Source organism: Sparus aurata, chromosome 10 (assembly GCF_900880675.1).
Source record: "Sparus aurata chromosome 10, fSpaAur1.1, whole genome shotgun sequence".
Lineage (NCBI taxonomy): Eukaryota > Metazoa > Chordata > Actinopteri > Spariformes > Sparidae > Sparus > Sparus aurata.
This window is the reverse complement of record NC_044196.1, coordinates 15,861,121-15,877,292: the sequence shown is the minus strand read 5'-3', so window position 1 is coordinate 15,877,292 and position 16,172 is coordinate 15,861,121. Positions and strand designations below refer to the sequence as shown.

General features: G+C 40.5%; 1 protein-coding gene across 1 annotated transcript; it reads left to right on the top strand.

Annotated features, from left to right (window-relative positions):
- Positions 1 to 1,459: 1,459 nt before the first annotated feature.
- LOC115589519 (protein mono-ADP-ribosyltransferase PARP14-like) lies at positions 1,460 to 16,087 on the top strand. Its single transcript, XM_030430441.1, has 15 exons — positions 1,460 to 1,746; positions 5,330 to 5,463; positions 5,776 to 7,911; positions 8,930 to 9,166; positions 9,262 to 9,486; positions 10,054 to 10,120; positions 10,604 to 10,756; positions 10,902 to 10,961; positions 11,135 to 11,311; positions 12,265 to 12,403; positions 12,527 to 12,582; positions 13,350 to 14,057; positions 14,165 to 14,298; positions 14,402 to 14,579; positions 15,655 to 16,087. Exons 1-15 carry the CDS (start codon positions 1,572 to 1,574, stop codon positions 15,933 to 15,935), a joined length of 4,860 nt encoding a protein of 1,619 aa, XP_030286301.1. The 5' UTR covers positions 1,460 to 1,571; the 3' UTR covers positions 15,936 to 16,087.
- Positions 16,088 to 16,172: the final 85 nt, after the last annotated feature.

Genomic DNA, 16,172 nt, shown 5'->3' with positions numbered 1-16,172 from the left:
AAGCCATTAAAATGTTTAGCCATTAAAAAGGTGTTTTTCATGTTGATGGTGTTTATATTGAACAAGAGCTATGGTTATGGTTAAAGTAAACTGCATGGGAAAATTAATGCTGTAGAGTAGTTGCAATTGATAAACTAACCAGGCCTCCCTGCCAGCCTTAGTCATTTTCAATGTGTGTCAATTATTGTTAAACATTCCAAATTATACATTTTGGTAGCTCTCACCAAAATGGAAAAATCATAAAAAAAAAGGTTTAGAGGGCTACATTTCGGCGCCTCAATAGAATATTTAACAGCAGCAATATATTTATAGCCATTATGTCCCTTTTGTTTGGTTTATGTTTCTTTTTGTTGCTTTTACAACTCTGTTGACAAGTTTATGGAAGCCCATACAATCTCTATTTCATCAAGGCTTAGTTTTGCTTTTAAAAAAAAAAGTAAAACTAAGCCTTGATGAAGTAGATATACATTGATGGTATGTCATACTTACTATATAAAAGAGGACAATAATGAGAAAACAAATTCAGAATAAAAGACGAAATTATGGGAGAAAATTCAAAATTACATAAAAAGTCAAAATTATCAGTTAAAAAGCAAGAATATCACCCCTGAACAGTAATGTCCTGTCTTTTGTTTCAGATAAAGAGTAGAGTTTATTTTCAACATTTTGACTTTTTTTCTTGAAGTGCATAATGTAAAAAAAAAAAAAAAAAGAAACAAGACAAAAGAAATTCCTTCTCTCAACTTTTTTCTTCTCACCCCTGACCCTAATATTCTTCTGTAATTTAAAGAGGTCATATTCTGCTTTTTGGGTTTTTCCTTACCTTTATTGTGTTATGTAACATTCTAATGCATGTAAAAGGTCTGCAAAGTGAAAAAGCCACAACAAAGGGAGTCACTCGCTTTACTTTACTTTATTTAAACATACATATTTATAAATGTATTTAGCTGTAGCTGCGTTATTTTAGATCACACTACCTTGCTCGTTTTTTTTTTTAAATAACAAACCTGAAGATTAGCATAATATGACCCCTGTTAGAATACGCCTTGTTCCTCACTTGCATGAATAAAAGCTATTTTTTTAGCGCTGATAAAGAGCTCTGTTTGAGCTAAGAAGTCTTTAGTAACTTTATTACCTTCATTAAAAACGATAAAATATAAGAACATATCAGACATGTCCTACATATAAAGGATCAGAAAAATAAGAAAGAAGGAAGTTAGAAAAGGTACAAAACAACACACCAGCCTTCTCTGTTTAATTAAATTGTTATTTTCTATTTTTTATAATTTATTTTTTTTTACTGTCAATTTCAGACACATTTTTGATTAAATTCGCACATGAAACCTATAGAGTCACGGAGAAATGTTGGTAAATTGACTTTTGTTATGTGAATTTTACAGTAAGAGGTCTTCCTGGAAGTCACGGTGCTCAGTGACGCCTCCCATCAGTTCCGGAAGAGGGTTCACCGGATCCTGCAGCCTGCACAGCGCACAGGACCTGCGGCTCCATTCGGTTCCAGCACCGCCCGGCTGACCCCTAGCTCACACATTTGATCATTAAGTGTGTGTACTATGGGGGGAACTTACCAGTATCCCGTCTTCTTCGAGTGTCCCGGTTTGAACGAGGAGCAAAAGAAAAAGATAGAAAACTTCTTCCACATTCGCCGAAAGTCGGGAGGAGGCGACTGCGGCTCGGTGACGCGCATTGACGACCAAGTTTTCAGCATTGCTTTTAAAGATCGAGAGGGTAAGACGCTTTGGTTTTACATGCGTGTCTGCTGAACTGGATCCTTGACTTGTTTACTTTCTTGAAAACACAAATGTCAAATGCCTGGTGAAAGTGAAAGTGTGCACCCGTACAGAAAAAAAAGGTTGATTTCATGCATTTCTTTTATTGATCAGACGCATTTAATTGCACACCCACACCTAAAATATTCCACCGTCGATGTTTTGTTTTATCTTTTTTTGTGTCTTTTGGGATGCCAAGCCGAACTGTTGAGGCCTGTATCTAAATTTAGAAACATTCGACTCTAGTTTCACTTTCGTAAAGATCGGATTGCGTCAAAGACAGTCCAGGGTAAGTATTTACACTCTTGGTCATAATGCAATATTTTCACTTATATAATAGGCTGTTAAAGAACATGCAGTTCTGTACCATAGGTGACTGCTGGAGTGACAGAGGATCATGTCAAAGTCACATGATAACAGTCTGTCAACTCCATAAGTCCTGATGTTGTGAGAAATTCCATAAAGATTCAACAACAGAGACAAAAAAAAAAAAAGTTTGTTAAGCTGATATGAAATCTGCACACTAGTTGAAAACATGTATGGGTTATAAAGCAATGAATCCCAGAGCACTATGTGAAATCAGAATCAGAGTTCCTTCATTGTCATGCAAACAGGGAAATTTCTTTGCCACAGCAGCCAAAGGACAGTAATGTTACAAAACTAATTATAATAATACAAGTAAAAAATAAACATTATATTGAAATAAAAAGGTAAGAAATAGAATAGACTCGTATGTACATTAAACACAATATTGTACAATATGAACATGAAAACCCCAGCCCCCCTAAAGACAAGATAAAGACATTTTGTGGTTATTTTGCATCTCCTGTTAGGTGTTCCTTTCTGTCCGGAGTTCTTTTTAATTTTATTGTATTTGTTTTGCATCACTGTCTTGACTTTGTTTTGTTCATATTTGGAGTGGTTTTGCATCTATTTCTAGTTTTGTATATTTCTTGTGCTGGTTTTGTGAACCTTTTTGGTCCCTTTGCGTATATCTTTTGTTTTGTTTATGTTTCTTTTTGTTGCTTCTTGGCCTCATTTCCCATTCCCGCCACTTAGATTAAAAAGAATGACTAGCCTCGTTGAATATATAAATATTAAAAGATAGATCGAAAATAAGATGAAATCATGAGATAAAAGTCAAAATGATCAAATAAGAAGTCAATATTTTACAAAATGTAAAAATGATCAGATAAAAGGTCAACTAATCGGAGAAAAAGTCACAATGATCAGATCAAATTATGAGATTTGAAATCCCAATAATGGGATAAAAGGTAGAAGTTAAGCAATACAAATCAGAATTAATAGATAAAAGTTTTAGTTGTGACATAATTTTTTAAATCATGACTTTTTATCTCATAAATATGTCTTTTCATGTCATATTTATGAATTACTGTGGGTACATTTTTCATCATGCTTAGTTTTATTGCTTTAACATTTCTAGAACTGGTGGAAACTGGCATCCACACATTTTGCATTTTTTCTTAGACACTCTAGATGAGAGAGGTTGTCTCAAGGAAAGCCTCCTGTTGCAGAAGATCCACATTAACACTAAAAGATATCTATCTATAATACACGGAATCTCTGTCTGTCTGTCTGTGTGTGTGTGTATGTGTGTGTGTCAAATATCTCTGCGGATCAGGATCAGACTGACCTGAGACTTTCAACATGGCTGCTGTGTGGTTCAGTGGCGTGCAATTTAGCATTTGCTTGGACTGCAATGATACCGTTAATACATTATTTCATAAATGCTTTACAAATTCCATGAGCGTTGTCCACCGGAGCCACTACAGTCACGTGCGGACCAGAGCCAATCACTGCACACAGTGGCCACGCGCGCACCAGAGCCAATCACTGCAGAGCTCAAGCCCACGACATACCTGAAGAAACAAGCGGATTTATACCTGCAGCGGTGCGAGCTCGACCAGGATTTTGCCGGCGGTTCGGTTCCGTTCTGTGCATCTAAACTGACTGTTGTGGATTAATGAGATGAAACAAGTCCAAGTCTGTTTGGGTCTGAGGAGATCCGGAGACGCGCTGTGGATGTTCGGCCCACCGCCCGAGTCGACGGAGCGGACGCACTGGCACGTCCAAAACTGGATTTAGGGTAAATAATGTCCAACACGCTTTTTCGCGAACATTGCCGTTACGTTTGCTTTGTGTCTGGTGCAGGAAGAAACAGTAAAAATGTGCTTTTGTCACAAGTGGATTTATACCTGCAGCGGCGTGAGCTGGACCGGGATTTTGCAGGCGGTTCGGTCCCATTCTGTTCAGTTCATCTAAACTGACTGTTGTGAATTGTAATGAGATTAAACAAGTCCAGACCGAGTCTGTTCGGGTCTGAGGAGATCCGGAGACGCGCGGTCAACAAAGTGGGAGCGGAATCTGTGGATGTTCGTGTTTAGCTAGCTGCTAGCCGCTAACCGACCCACACGGCCTACCTACCGAGTTGACGGAGCAGATGCACTGGCACGTCCAAAACTAGATTTAGGGTAAATAATGTCCAACACGCTTTTTCGCTAACATTGCCGTTACGTTTGCTTTATGTCTGGTGCAAGAAGAAACAGTAAAAATGTGCTTTTGTCACTAAAGTGTTCAAGCAGCAAGTTTGGTTGTTGAGGAACAGGAAGATGTGGGAGGGACATCGGCGGATGATTGACAGCAGCAGTGATGTGTTGGAGACGGCGACAGATATAGCGAGTTTTGAGAGTTGAGAGATTTGTGACATATAGCGTGTTTGGAGTGTATAGTTAGTGTGTTATGTAGTATTTGGTGTGGTGTGTTTAGTGAGTAGTGGAGTCGTGTTGTGAGGCAAACCAAGGAGGAGACGGCTGAATGTGGAACAGGCAGGAATGAGCTGAGGAGCCTGCATTTAAATGTAAATAGTTACACATAGCTTTGTAAATTTCAAAAACTTATGCACCAATTTAGTAAACAACAATTTATATTTGCATTATAACTAATGCAATTGGTTCATTAAACATATTTGTGGTTTTCACAGTAAAAAAACAAACTTTTTCTACTCTGATTTTATGTTATTTTGTGATTTTAGGTCCATAGTGTTAATATAGTACCTTAAAATGAAAAAATAACTGTACAGTCACACATGTGAGGTTGTGTTAAAAATAATTACACCAAGTAAGGCAAGGTAAATAGTTTTTAAGGTGAAATATAATGGTATAATCAAAAGTAGTCAAAAACAGCCAATTATATCCCTGACGTCCCACCTTCAAACACAGCCTCATTTGGCCATCCATGAAAAAGCTACTTAACCTCCCACTTTTCTATAGGAAAACATGCTTCCTACGGGCAATGCACTAGTAATTCTAATTACTACCACAAAATATACGGTTGCATATGTTTTTCAGGAACACGGTAAGGGAGGAATACAGGATTGAACATTTAACACACTTTTTTCCTTCCATTTATATAAACAAAGAGGCAGGGACAGAGGATTAAGGATAGAGGGGCAACAAACCTGACAAAAAAACTAGTGCTGATAAAGACAGGACCTAATCAATAATGTCCCTTTTTTGTTTCAGCTCAGCAAAGAGTCCTTCAGAAATCTAGACATGTGTTGGAGGTTGCAGGTGGTTCTCTGGTGCTGACTGTGAGAGACAGTCCGGGACCTACAAGCCAGTCGGTTAGCCCAAAACTGGACCCCGCTTCATTACAGGTCAGTATGTAAGGTTTTCTTAAATAGTGTCTCGTCTTTCTTTACATGCTGTGCACAACACTTAAAATGCTTCAGGGTATGTCAGTTTATTGTTAGACAAGTTGCTAGCTGATTTTGAATATTTGCTACTTGTGCAGTAGTAAAAGCTGCTTTGATTGTTGCCTGAACTGGAACTTAAGTGCCTTAAATGGCAGAATAAGAAAAAGCATATAAGTCCTCTTCTAACTTTGTTTCGGATTGCATATCAATAACTCATTAAAACTGTTGTGCTGAAAATTAAAATGTATATGATCTGAATCTTTTCAATGACAGAGACAGCAGTCCATCCCTGCCTCAACAACTTCACCAGGTGGTGAAGAGTATGAACTACAACTTGATCCATACATCCTACGTTATCTAAAGGAATGTCCAAAGGTGGAGAAAGAACTAGTGAAAGAACTCACCTTGTTGTCATGCTCTGCCCAGCTTTACCCAGAGGAAGAGAGGGTTTTAGTCAGGAGTTTAGCCCAACCAGGTTCTGTAGATGAAGTTCGAAATCAGAAAGCCAAAGTAGATCAACTCTTTGATCGCTACCTGTGCCACTATGAGGTGGACACTCACAAAATCAAAGCTTTGCTTCAGTCCTGCAGCAGCTCTCCTCAGAAAACAGATGAGGTGAAGGTGTACAGTGAGCTTGGCATGGCTGTTATAGTTGGGGAGCGTTCTCAGGTGATGGCCAGGGCTAGAGATTTACAGGATAAACATGTTAAACAGGGGTCAGGTTTAAGTGAGAAGAAAACCAGGATTCGAAGACTGGGTGAAGCCAAACTCCGTCTGCTCTGGAGAGAGATTGAGCACAATTTAGGACGAGATTTTCCAGGAGTGAAGGTCACACAGGGAGATGCAGGTCAGATAGTTTTGGAGGGTTCTGTGGAGGAGATTCTGAAGGCTGGAGAGTTGATCACCGGTCTGGAGAATCTGGTTTTGGAAAGGAAAGTTTCTGACATGAGTCCACATTTTGTGGTCTTTCTAAGAAAAGCTTATGGAGGTCCGGGGGTGCTTGGTGGCTTTTTAGGGAGTGATGACAAGGTGGAAATAGAGTTACGAGACACAGAGCTACGTTTGTTCACCCTCTTCGAAGATAAACTGGATGAAACTGAAAGAAAACTGAAAGAAGAATTTAAGGAAGTCAAGATTGATATTCCTAACTGCTCTGCTGTGCCATCTGAGCTCCAGGAAAAGCTCAAGTCCAAGACAAATGAGATGAACCAAGGACAATACAGGGCTCAGGTCGTGTTTGGCTCAGACAACATGGCTACCTTATTGGGCCACAAGAATGAGGTTGAAGAGCTGAGTGAAGCTGTCACACAGTTTATTTTGGACCAGTGTAGCGTAGAAGGCAAAGTCAATCTTCCTTTCCCAGAGTTAGTACAACTCTTACCAGAATTGTTGCAGCTGCACAAGTTTGACCATTCAGGTGTTGCCTTCCGTGCTTTAACATCTTCCTCTGGGCCCATCTTGGTGCTGGAAGGTCCATCCGGCAAAGTGACTGAGGTCAGGAACAAGTTGGGTCCTTTTCTAGACTCCCTTGTTCAGGACAGAGTCACCATTGACCTGCCCGGAGCAGTAAGGTATTTCTTAAGTCCATCTGGAAAAGAGAACATTTTGAGAGTTGCTAATTCTCAGAAATGTCTCATACTTCAAAACCAACCTCATGTTGCTCGACAGAATCTGACATCTGGTGCAACATTTGCTGAAGGAGGTACAACAGTTGCGAGCTACAGCCTCCTTGATGGCCTCCAGGTGCTGGTGTGCCAGGGTGACATCACCAAACTGGGTGCTGATGCCCTGGTGAACGCTGCCAATGAAGACCTTGACCATGGTGGAGGTGTTGCTGCTGCACTGAGTAAAGCAGGTGGCCCTCAGGTGCAGAAGGAGAGCCGTGCTCTAGTAAAGCAGGCTGGGAAAATAGCTACAGGTGATGTGGTAGTTACGACAGGGGGGAACTTAAACTGCAAGAAACTGCTGCATGCTGTTGGGCCTGTAGCTGGAAAATCAGGTGGCAGAGAGAGAGCGTTACTGGAAAAAACTGTCCAGTCTGCTTTGAATTTGGCAGAAATGTTTGAGCTGGAGTCCATAGCTATTCCCTGTATCAGCTCAGGTTTGTTTGGTGTTCCTGTAGATTTGTGCTCAGAGGCTATTGTGACTGCGATTAAGAAGTTTGGTAGTGAGGGAGGGCGAAGTCTGAGCAGAATCATCCTGATTGATAACAGAGGAGAGGTGGTGAGGGCCATGCAGGGGGCATGTGATCGGCTCCTCCGGGGGATGAATACCAAAAACAGTTCACCAAGTGATTCGGGGTTACAGATGGATGTTGATGCCCAAGACACAGCAAGAGGAGCCACTGCTGGAGCTCCTGGAGATAGTGTCCGTCTAGAGGTCATTCAGGGAACCATTGAGACCCAGCAGGTGAGAAGCTTTGCTGAGATGTTGAATCTGCTTTACTGTAACTTTTGCGACTTAATTTAAAGGAGTCATCACCCGGAAATCGCAATTTCTCTCGTTAAATCATGCATATTGGTGTTGGACCTCTGTTGAAACTTGCCTGAAAAGCTGGAGTTTGAAAGTGGCTTACTTTTTTCGCTTTGGCTCTTTTTCCGAACAGGAATAGCGCACAATAGTGCGCGTTCCTAAAGCACGAGATTTTGACTCTGCTCCTGTGGTGACGTTACCACAGGAGGCTACTTGCATATTAAGCATCGGCTCACAGCCGTCCTCAGCCAGAGTGAGCACGCCGAATCTGCTTATTTCTCTGTCATTTTCACGCCATACATCGTGACCGCCAGCATTAAAACTCAGGTCTTACATGTAAAACACGAGTGTGAAAAGTAAGAAGGAAAAAACAAAGAATTTACCATTCAGAGACGTCCTGCTGTAAACGTGTCTCTTCCACCGTCTCTGTCTCTTCACTCTCCCGTTCAGGTTCCGACTCCGGCTCGTACATAAATGCCTGAATTCCGTAAGGTTCCTCATTTAGTGTGTGCGCCATGACAGGGGGCTGTTTGTGTTTTGGAGTCTGTGTACATGCAGGCTCGCCCCCCATTCCGGCTCTGTCCTTCCTGCGGCCAATCAACGCGCGCCTCATTACATATTAATACAATGCACATCCGGACCGGTCAAAACCTCGCGCATAATCTCGCATGAGAAAGTCGCGGTATGAAAAAGGGTCAGAACAAGCTCTATGTTTGATTTTTTTAAATTATTTTTTTTCTAATAAGTTTTAAGAATTGATCCAAAGCGATCCAAGAGGGACTGGATATGTAAAAAACCAGGTGATGACTCCTTTAAGGTGTTTCAGAAGTTGGTCTATTTGCATAAAGAGCAGATGCTACAGATTCTCCTTTTAGGATAAGCATGGTGGTCAGAATCATTAAAGAGTAAACTTTACTACTTACTTTTAAGACATTAGACTGTTGTATTCTCATAGGTGGATGGCCTCGTATCTCCTATGGCCGGCCATGATCCTCTTTCCACTCGTGTTGGAAACATTTTGTCTGGTATGGTTGGACCACAACTGGCTATAAAGTTTCACAGTGAAGCAGGAGGAGCTACACTGCCTGGTGAGACAGTACTGGTGGAGGGCTTGCCTGGACTTCCATCTAATGGAGTGTTCTTCCTCAACCTTGTTCCCTGGGATGGTAATCGAGATGGGAATGCAGTCCAGGTGAGTTGTTCTTGTGTGTTGTGAAATGTGATTCGTTTTGCCTGCTTTAAAAAACTAGGGACTGTATTAACCTTGGAAATTCTTGATTTTTCCAGGTCCTGAGACAGGGCATTAGAAGAATTCTGGCTTACTGTGAGAACAGAGGCTTTAGATCAGTTGCTCTCCCTGTACTTGGGACCGGTGCAGTCCTGTGTTTTCCTCACCGAGTTGTATCCAAGGCTCTACTGGAGGAGGTCCGTGTATTTGAACAGAAACGAGCCAACAGAACATCTTTCCTGGTCCGTATCATAATCCACCCCAGTGACAAAGAATCGAGCAAGGTAAATAAAATGCAATATCAGTGCCTTGTAAAAGAAAATCAAATAACAAATATCACAATAACAACATTGCCTGCATCCTTAAAGAGTATGTCCAATTTCTTAATTTGTAGACTGCTGTGTAAATTATAATATTTTACATAACCCACAACCTTAAAAGAACTAACAGGTGTATTAATAGGCCAACCTGGCCTCCAAATTACCCAGATCCCAGTCAGATCAGGCATCCTTGAGTTGCACTGAAACAAATCAGATCCATATTCGCTGCCAACCCCTAGACGTCCTGTGTCCGTGCCTTAATGGGGCAAAGAAGAGAATGATGCATGGTTGACCTCCATGGGAACTGGCTAATTTTAAGACGAGTTCAGCGCCTTTAGCTGTCTGTCTTGTTCCCTGGGCCAGAGCCGCAACCCTGACCCCCAACCCTACCCATATTTACATAATACAAGCTCAAATTTGATATATTTAGCTGCACACTGAGAATACAATCTTTTTGAAAATACTACATCTAAACCATTGACTGCAAAAAGTAAACTTTACAATTATTTGGTGTTTTTTTTATTCATACAGGCCTTCCAGTCTGCTCAGGACTCTTTGCATCTCAGAGGATTCACGAATGATGCTAACCCAGATCAAGGTTGATTTTGATAACTTCTTTTCAATTTAAGGTTGAACAAGACTTTGATTAATTATTTTTCCTTCAATCTCTAAGGGTGCTATAATCATTCTACGGCCACAAGGGGACAGAAAAATATCAAAGAGGCGACCAAACAGAACCACTACCATATTACCAATTTTTAAAGTTAGGCTAATGTACTAGCAAAGCACGGCCTAATTACACACAGAGCAGAGATGGACCACCAACCCTTAGCTTAACTTGCAGATGTTCAACTGTCTTCCTCAAGCATTTGCTAACTTGTTTGTTTGCTAAGTTGGTAGTGTACACAGGTTCTGTCAAACATGCAGGCGTAAAACCAAAACAAGAAGCTAAATGAGGCTAAGAAAGAAATCTGTGTGCTCCGTCAGTTTAATTGTAGTTTATTATCATTATTACTTTTTAATGTGATATAAAACATGATAAACTATAATTATTCTTTCTTTTTAATTGACATGACTTTAGCTTCGTTTTACCGCCATGTCTCGTTAAGTGACGGCGAGGTCACAGCCATGCTGGGCGGAGTCAAGCTTCAGATGGTCCATGGAGACATCATTCATGAGAGAACTGATGCCATTATCAATACAACTGACTTCTCCAACATCAATCATCAATCAGGTGTGATTAATTGATTTTCTAAATGTTTCCATTGATTTTAAATATACACATGCACAACCACAGCACCTAAGACTGGTGCATTATTTAAATATTATATTGGCCTAGTTTGGATTCTGCGGTAAGTCTCTGTTCACAATCTCCACAGGTGTGTCCAAAGCTATTCTGACTGCAGCAGGGGGCACTGTTCAAGCAGAGTTAGCACGAGGTAAGTACAGACTGAAAAAAAACTCTACGCATACTTCTAAGAGGTTTTCGGGCATGCACATTACTATCATAACTTTGTCAATATATCTTGTCCATTATCACCACCCAACATCCTGTACAAAAATCCAGTGCTGTGTGTTGATACCCTTCTTTTTGTGTGATGTGTTTTGAAAGTGGGAATTCCGGCAGACTGCATGTGCACCACAGGACCCGGGATGCTTGCCTGTAGGGAAATTATTCATGCTAGTTTTAGGTGTGACCCTCAGGTGATTCGGAAAAATTGCAAAAAGATACTGAAGCAGTGTGAGAGCAAAGGATACCGATCAGTGGCCTTCCCAGCTATCAATACTGGTTTGTATTGTGTGTATATGGATGCATGTGTGTGTGTGTTTGAGTTCTTAATTGTGTGGTCAACACCAATCCTTTTAATCACTTAAAAGTAGTAAAAAAAAATCATGTTTACATCTAGTTAAATTTAAAAACGTTGCATATGTATAGAAATTAGTATACAACAAGCAGTCCTGACATGCTGTCAGCAGTATAAGTCCACTATTACTTGGGCAACATTATACCTGTGAGAGCTTGATAAAAACGCATATATTGTCAAACACAGGGTCCTGTCGAGAAAAAAACTTTCAGGAAAATAAAAAACCACACCACAGTGGGCCTATGTAGACTATTACCTCTTGTTTGGCTATTTCTATTGAAGTAATATTTATAGAATAGTTTGGGAACTTGTGGGGACGTAATACCTACATTTTTACAGAGAATTCTTTTTTTTTCAGCAGATATTTTAGTTTTAGTTTAGTTTATGGACTCGTCGTTGTTTCTAGGTCGAAACTAAGGGTCGGCCTTATGGATAAAGTAGTAAGCTCCAGATAAGTTTCCAGTTATTAGTCAGACCTGATGTATTTCCAAGAAAATGTTGATTTTATCCTTATTGATAATTGTTGTATACTCCCATTATTAAACTTGAGAATTAGCTTTAGCATCATTAGCGCCACATTGTTGAAGTAAAGTTCACCCTCCAGTGTAATATTGCTCATTAGTAACACATGACAATAAGTAAAACATCTTGTTCATGTGGATCCATAGATCTATACATACCTCTAGAGATCTAAAGTAGGCCAATTTTAAGACATTAATCATAGTAAATTATTGTATATATACAATACAAATAATGGCATTCGAGGTCAACACAGTGAATAGGAATATACAAAAGTTCACTGCGGCAATATGAATGGAATCACTGGTGGAATAAACTTGATGCAATGATTTACTGCCATTGTCTTATTTCCCATCAGGTGTGGGTGGTATGGACTTCGTCAGGGCATGTAAAGCCATGCTGGATGGCATGACCTCAGCAATTACAGACGTGAAACCAAAGTCTGTCTCGCTCATCCGCATTGTGATCCTGCAACAACAGGTCTTCCAAGCTTTCAGGTCACATATAAATCTTACTCATGCAGTAACAGAAGGGTTATTTATCACTTGGTATGTGTAGCATTGTCTGATCAGTCAGATCATCTTGTTTTTAAATGTCTGTCTTTTGATGTGTTTTTGCAGATCAGAGCTGGAGAACCGCTTTGGACAAACGGCCACTCGCCATCTCAGCGTAAGAGGTTTGTTCCCGTTAATGAGGCTTGAATATTTTGTACTTTGTGGCAAATTATCATCATGTAATACTTACCAGGTTCATCATCTTAGCATGTGAACATATGCTAGTTAGCTGACATCATTTTCACATGGCGGCCATTTTTTTTTTACATCACGACACAACTGTTTGCATTGGACCACTTCCTAGCGAACGTTACTGTTTGATAGTGTTACATTACACAATAGGAAATGTGTTAAATTGATTCTAATATATCAACACATTCATAACTAAAAAGCACTGGAGGCAGTCAAATGATAATATTAGCTAGGAAGTGGTTGAATGCTAATGTTCACAAATTAAAATTAAAATAAGGCTCGATTTTCCTTCAGGTTTTAACTATTCATCAGCTTTCTAGTTGCTGATCAATTAGGATGTGGTTGAATTAAAAAGATTTGTTAGATTCCTTACTTTTATTTGATTTGGAACATGACAAACGGCAGCATAACACTATCTTAGCATTTGAGCTTCCCAACCGGAGCTAGTCCTCAGCCCAATAGTTGTCAAGATGTTTCACTCAAATGAAGAGCTGCAAATGTCAGCCTCTTGATGGTGCCAGAGGAATTGTCAGGCAGTTATAAAACTCAATAGGCTTCATCCTCATGGAACAATGAAAGTTGATACAACATTTTATGACCATCCTAATAGTTGATATTGAGATATTTCTGCTAAGGTGGGAGATAAAAAGTTGATTACGCAGTGTTCTTATGATCTTTTTTGCTCTTGTTTAAATAGAAAAAGCCAAACAAATACTCAGGAAATGGCAAGAAAAATATTCAAGGACCTCCACAACTTCAGCACCACAGGACGCAACATTCCTCTCTTTCAAGCCACTGCCAGCTGTAATAAATGTGATTGCCTGTAGTCGAGACACCATCAGGACCGTTGGCAGAGATCTGGAGGGGATCTTGCAGAAGCAGCTAGTTGAGAGAGAGGTGGATGTGCATAATTTTTCCAGGCTTGAAGCCATGGAGGTGGAGGCAGTGCAGGCAAAAGTCAGACTGTTAGAAATTAGCCTGGAATACAAGAGATGTCAAGGTCCTGGTGGTGTGAGTGGTATCAGAGCAGGAAACGCAGCTAGAGATCGGTCAGTGTCAGGAGTAGACGTCTATGTGCTGAAAGGCCTGAAAGAGGACGTTCTGAGCGTCATCGAGCTTGTGAACAAAGCAGTCCAAGAAGCACTTTGCGAAGACCTCCAAAGCAAAGAAGAAGCAATGTTGGCTCTCAATGTCCAGTGGTTGATTCAGAAAGTAAACGGAGACTGGCAGGAGCTGAGCCTGCATGACAACTTCTTGCTGGAGGAGGCTCACCTGAAGAAACAAGTGTCTGTAGATGTGACGGCACCAGACGGCATGATGGTGAAAGTAAACTTGATGGCTGAAGAAGCCACAGATTGGCTCACAGGCCTGAAGTACAAAGTAAAGAGGAGCGACACAGAAACAAGTATGTTTTCACTTACTCGCGCTTTCCCTCAGATTTTGCAACATCTGCTTTTCTAATCATTAAGAATATTCAAGGATTAACATTAACTTGTGTAACTTCTTCTTTAGCCTTAGAGATTCCAACCCATTGGGACCCTATGCGTGACGAACTCTTTAAGAAGGTCCAGCTGCAACCTAACTCAACCGAGTACCAGCATGTAGCTCAGGGTTTCCTCAAAATGGCTAATTACAACATTCAGAAAGTGAGTATGGTCACACAAAACCAGACATTATATTATAATCTCATTGTAGCTTTTCAGCGCTTGAAAATCTACGGTTCATTAAATGGTTGTTGTCTGATGTCAGATTGAGCGTGTGCAGAACTTCTACCTGTGGAACGCCTATGCTGTGTGTAGGCAGCGTATACTCGCCAAAAACGGTCAAGCAGACCTGGGGGAGAAGTTTCTCTACCACGGCACTTCGGCAGAGTCATGCAACCTCATTGAGAGGGACAGATTTGACAGGAGCTACGCAGGAACACATGGTAAAGAATGTTGTCTCATAGTGTTATAATCCCCTGAAAATACAGCTGTTTCTTAAACAACCAGTTTAAGAAACCCATACACTTACTTGCTTTTTTGCTAAGAGTTTAGATTAGACGATTAATACCGCTCTCATGTCTCTCTGGTAAATATGAAGCTTACCTTAGCATAAAGACAGAAACCAGGGAAAAAGTTAGCTTGGCTTTGCCCAAAAGTAACAAAATATGCCTACCAGCACCTGGAAAGCGCACTAAGACATACGTTATGTGTTATGTTACAAAAAACTAGGTAGGGTTATGGGGTGCATTGGCGGATGAGGTGTTTATTTCAGTTTCAGACTAAGACAAGCTAATTGGCTCCTAGCTATAGCTTCATGAGAGTGGTGTTGTATTTTCTCATCTACTTGTTAATAAATGAAAGTTAACGGTAGAGGATTAGGGACACTTTTTTCTCAGAAATCTATGTTCACAATCAGAATTCTCAGGACAGGTCTGAGTTCTGAGTTTAAACGGGCTATTTGTAAGAAAAGTTGTTTTTTGATTGTCATTCCCAACTCGTCAAATAATAATACTCTGGGATTATAGGACTGGTCGGGCGTCGTCCCAAAGCACCAGTTTCCGACGTGTTGGGAATGTGACTCAAAAGTCAAATTCTGATAAAAAAGTTAAAGTTAAAAGAAAAAAGAACTCAAAATTCTGAGAAGAAGTCAGAATTCTGAGTTTAAAGGTGCTATTTGTAAGAAAAGTTCATTTTTGATTCTGATTCCCAACTCGTCAAATAATAACGCCTGGGATTGTAGAACTGGTCATCCCAGAGAGCAAGTTTTTGACAAGTAGGGAATGAGACTCAAAATCAACTTTTCTTACAAATGGCACATTCAAAGTCATAATTCTGAGAAAGCCTGAATCCTGAAAAATCAGAGCTCTGAGTTTAAAGTAAAGAAAAAAACTCAGTAGTATGAACAAAAAGTCAGAACTCTGGCCCTAGCAAAGGCCCTAATCCTCCCCCAAAATGTTGATGCGTTTGAAATGTTGCTTTAAATTGACATGTCTCCGTCCTTGTATATCCCTATCACAGCTGCTGCGTATGGAAAGGGAGTTTACTTCGCAGTCGATGCAAATTATTCAGCAGGTGGATTTTCCCCGGCAGACACGGCAGGCCTGAAGCGGCTGTATGTTGCCCGTGTCCTGACCGGCCGTTACACTGTCGGTAATCGTGATATGAAAAGCCCCCCTCCTCGAGGCGCAGACCCCACCGACTGCTTCGACAGTGTGGTGAACAACCAGCAGCCGCCCTCCATGTTTGTGATCTTCCACGATGACCAGGCCTACCCAGAATACCTCATCACCTTCCGCTGAGGAGAAAAGTCATCGCTCTACACTGTACACCTGGTAAACAATAAAAAACATAGTGATATCTTAGATCAGGGGTACTCAAATACAAATCTTAAAGGGCCACAAAGATTTTTTTCAATAACTCAAAGGTCCATGTGTTGAGGTCGGTCAGGCCACATGTAATAATACTGTAATATTCAAAACAAAATGTCCTTTTCATTCTAAACAACAAAATACGAACTAAAATAAAATGTAATTTCC